Source organism: Macrobrachium rosenbergii, chromosome 3, assembly GCF_040412425.1.
Source record: "Macrobrachium rosenbergii isolate ZJJX-2024 chromosome 3, ASM4041242v1, whole genome shotgun sequence".
Lineage (NCBI taxonomy): Eukaryota > Metazoa > Arthropoda > Malacostraca > Decapoda > Palaemonidae > Macrobrachium > Macrobrachium rosenbergii.
In genome coordinates, this window is record NC_089743.1 from 29,706,929 (window position 1) to 29,708,932 (window position 2,004).

General features: G+C 45.0%; 1 protein-coding gene across 1 annotated transcript; it reads left to right on the forward strand.

Annotated features, from left to right (window-relative positions):
* The first annotated feature begins 1,211 nt into the window (after window positions 1–1,211).
* LOC136850752 (coiled-coil domain-containing protein 1-like) lies at window positions 1,212–1,721 on the forward strand. The gene is made up of 2 exons (XM_067124705.1): window positions 1,212–1,451; window positions 1,482–1,721. The coding sequence occupies exons 1-2, from the start codon at window positions 1,212–1,214 to the stop codon at window positions 1,719–1,721; spliced, it is 480 nt and encodes a 159-aa protein (XP_066980806.1).
* The last annotated feature ends 283 nt before the right edge of the window (window positions 1,722–2,004 follow it).

The following is a 2,004-nucleotide window of genomic DNA, read 5'->3' on the forward strand; positions in this document are numbered from 1 at the left end:
TAGTTAAATGGCTGTTTAGGACAATATAGATATAAATAGCCAGTTTCACCAATATTTATGGATTTTTCTTATAAATATGATACGAAATTAAAATAAAACAAGGTCATGAAATTTCTTGGTGATTACTTTCAAAACAATATGCGATTACATTTATTAAAAGAATAAAAGGTCTCTCTCTCTCTCTCTCACTTTAGTGTGCACCCTTTCCAAATCAGCAGTCCGTTATCGCACCCTCAGAATTGGAAAATAGGAAAAAAAATATTAAAGAAATGTTATGAAACAAAATTGATGTGATGTGTATTGATAATTTTTTTTCATTCACAAAGCTAGCGTTATTACTGTTTTCGTTTTAAGAAAAAAAAGTAATATGCATATAAAGAAATATATATTTGTCTTAATTATTCATATTCATCCTCGCACCCGTTAGGCCCCTTCTAGACGAACGGGCAAGTGTCTGGGGGAAAACATGGTTACTATATCTGATAGTCAACAAAATGACGTCAGTAGCGAGGAAATAAAAATATCCCTGTCACACAACTTCTGTTGAAGTGTTACCAGAGTTTTTACGAGTATTTCCTGGCTTCTGGCGTTATTTTGTTCGTCTGAATGGTCCCCTAGGAATCGGCCTTACATCCCATAGAGGAGCGAGCACCCCTGATTAAGAACACCTGAGAATAATCATACTATTGTTGATAACTGTCTCGAGTGGTGGCTATTTGGGACGGTTCGGCCATCTGCTATTATGGTTCTGTTCTCCGTTCAGTTTGCAAAGAACGAAGCTACATTTTGGTTATATTTGATGCAGCATATTTCGACGGTTTTTACTCTCGAATTAAGGAAACTGATATCCATAATCACCATAACTTTTGCCAATGACGATTTTGGAAAAATACCCTTCCCCTCGAGGCTCGAACTTAACCTTAAACATCAGAATACCAGTTAGTGACCTTATCGGTTCAGCCATCAAATCTCATAAAAATGTTGCATTATAGGGGTCGTGGAGTGCTACTGCACCTGTACTCAGGGTTTTACACAACACAGAGCCATACTAGACTTTATCTAATTAGTTCACCCACGTACGGCTCGGGTGTTGTGTAAAACCCTGAGTATAGGTGCAGTAGCACTCCACGAACTCGAGGAAGACTTCGAGGACGACCTTTAGGACGACATCGAGGACGAGCTCGAGGACGACATCGAGGACGACGTCGAGGATGGGCTCAAGTACGACTTCGAGGTCGTCGACCTCGAACGCCCTCGAGGTCGACTTCGAGGACGACCTCGAGGTCGACTTCGAGGACGACCTCGAGGTCGACTTCGAGGACGTCTTCGAGGACGACCTCGAGGACGACATCCAGGACGAGCTCGAGGATGACTTCGATTACGAGCTCGAGGAAGACTTCGAGGACGACATCAAGGACGACCTCGAGGTTGACTTCGAGGACGACCTCGAGGTCGATTTCGAGGACGACTTCGATTATGAGCTCGAGGACGAGCTCGAGGAAGACCTCGAGGACGAGCTCGAGGACGACTTCGAGGTCGACTTCAAGGACGACCTCGAGGTCGACTTCGAGGACGACCTTGAGGTCGACTTCGAGGGCGACCTCGAGGTCTACTTCGAGGACGACCTTGAGGTCGACTTCGAGGGCGACCTCGAGGTCGACTTCGACGACGACCTCGTGGTCGACTTCGAGGACGACCTCCCACTCCTAGCTCTCTCCTGAATATTTCTAGCATCATATCTTGTGCCGATGCGTCGCCAGACGTGCATTGCTCTGGACTATCGATGTAAAGTAAGTTTCATCACTGAAGATTACATTTTTCCAGTCATCGATATCGCATACAGCATGTTGCAGAGCAAAGCCCAGACGAGTGTCACGATGCCATTCCTTTAACTCCTCTTTGACCGCCGGAACATGGCACCTGATCCCACGCTCCCTTAGTCGCTGTCTGGTTGTCTGTGGAAAAGTTAATTATACCTTAGTTTTACCAGACCACTGAGCTGAT

Bases quoted from the DNA above. Each gene is read 5' to 3' on its own strand.
- LOC136850752 (XM_067124705.1), top strand. From the start codon at position 1,212: ATGGGCTCAAGTACGACTTCGAGGTCGTCGACCTCGAACGCCCTCGAG. The intron at 1,452-1,481 runs GTCGATTTCGAG...TTCGATTATGAG, and splicing joins ACTTCGAGGACGACCTCGAG to CTCGAGGACGAGCTCGAGGA.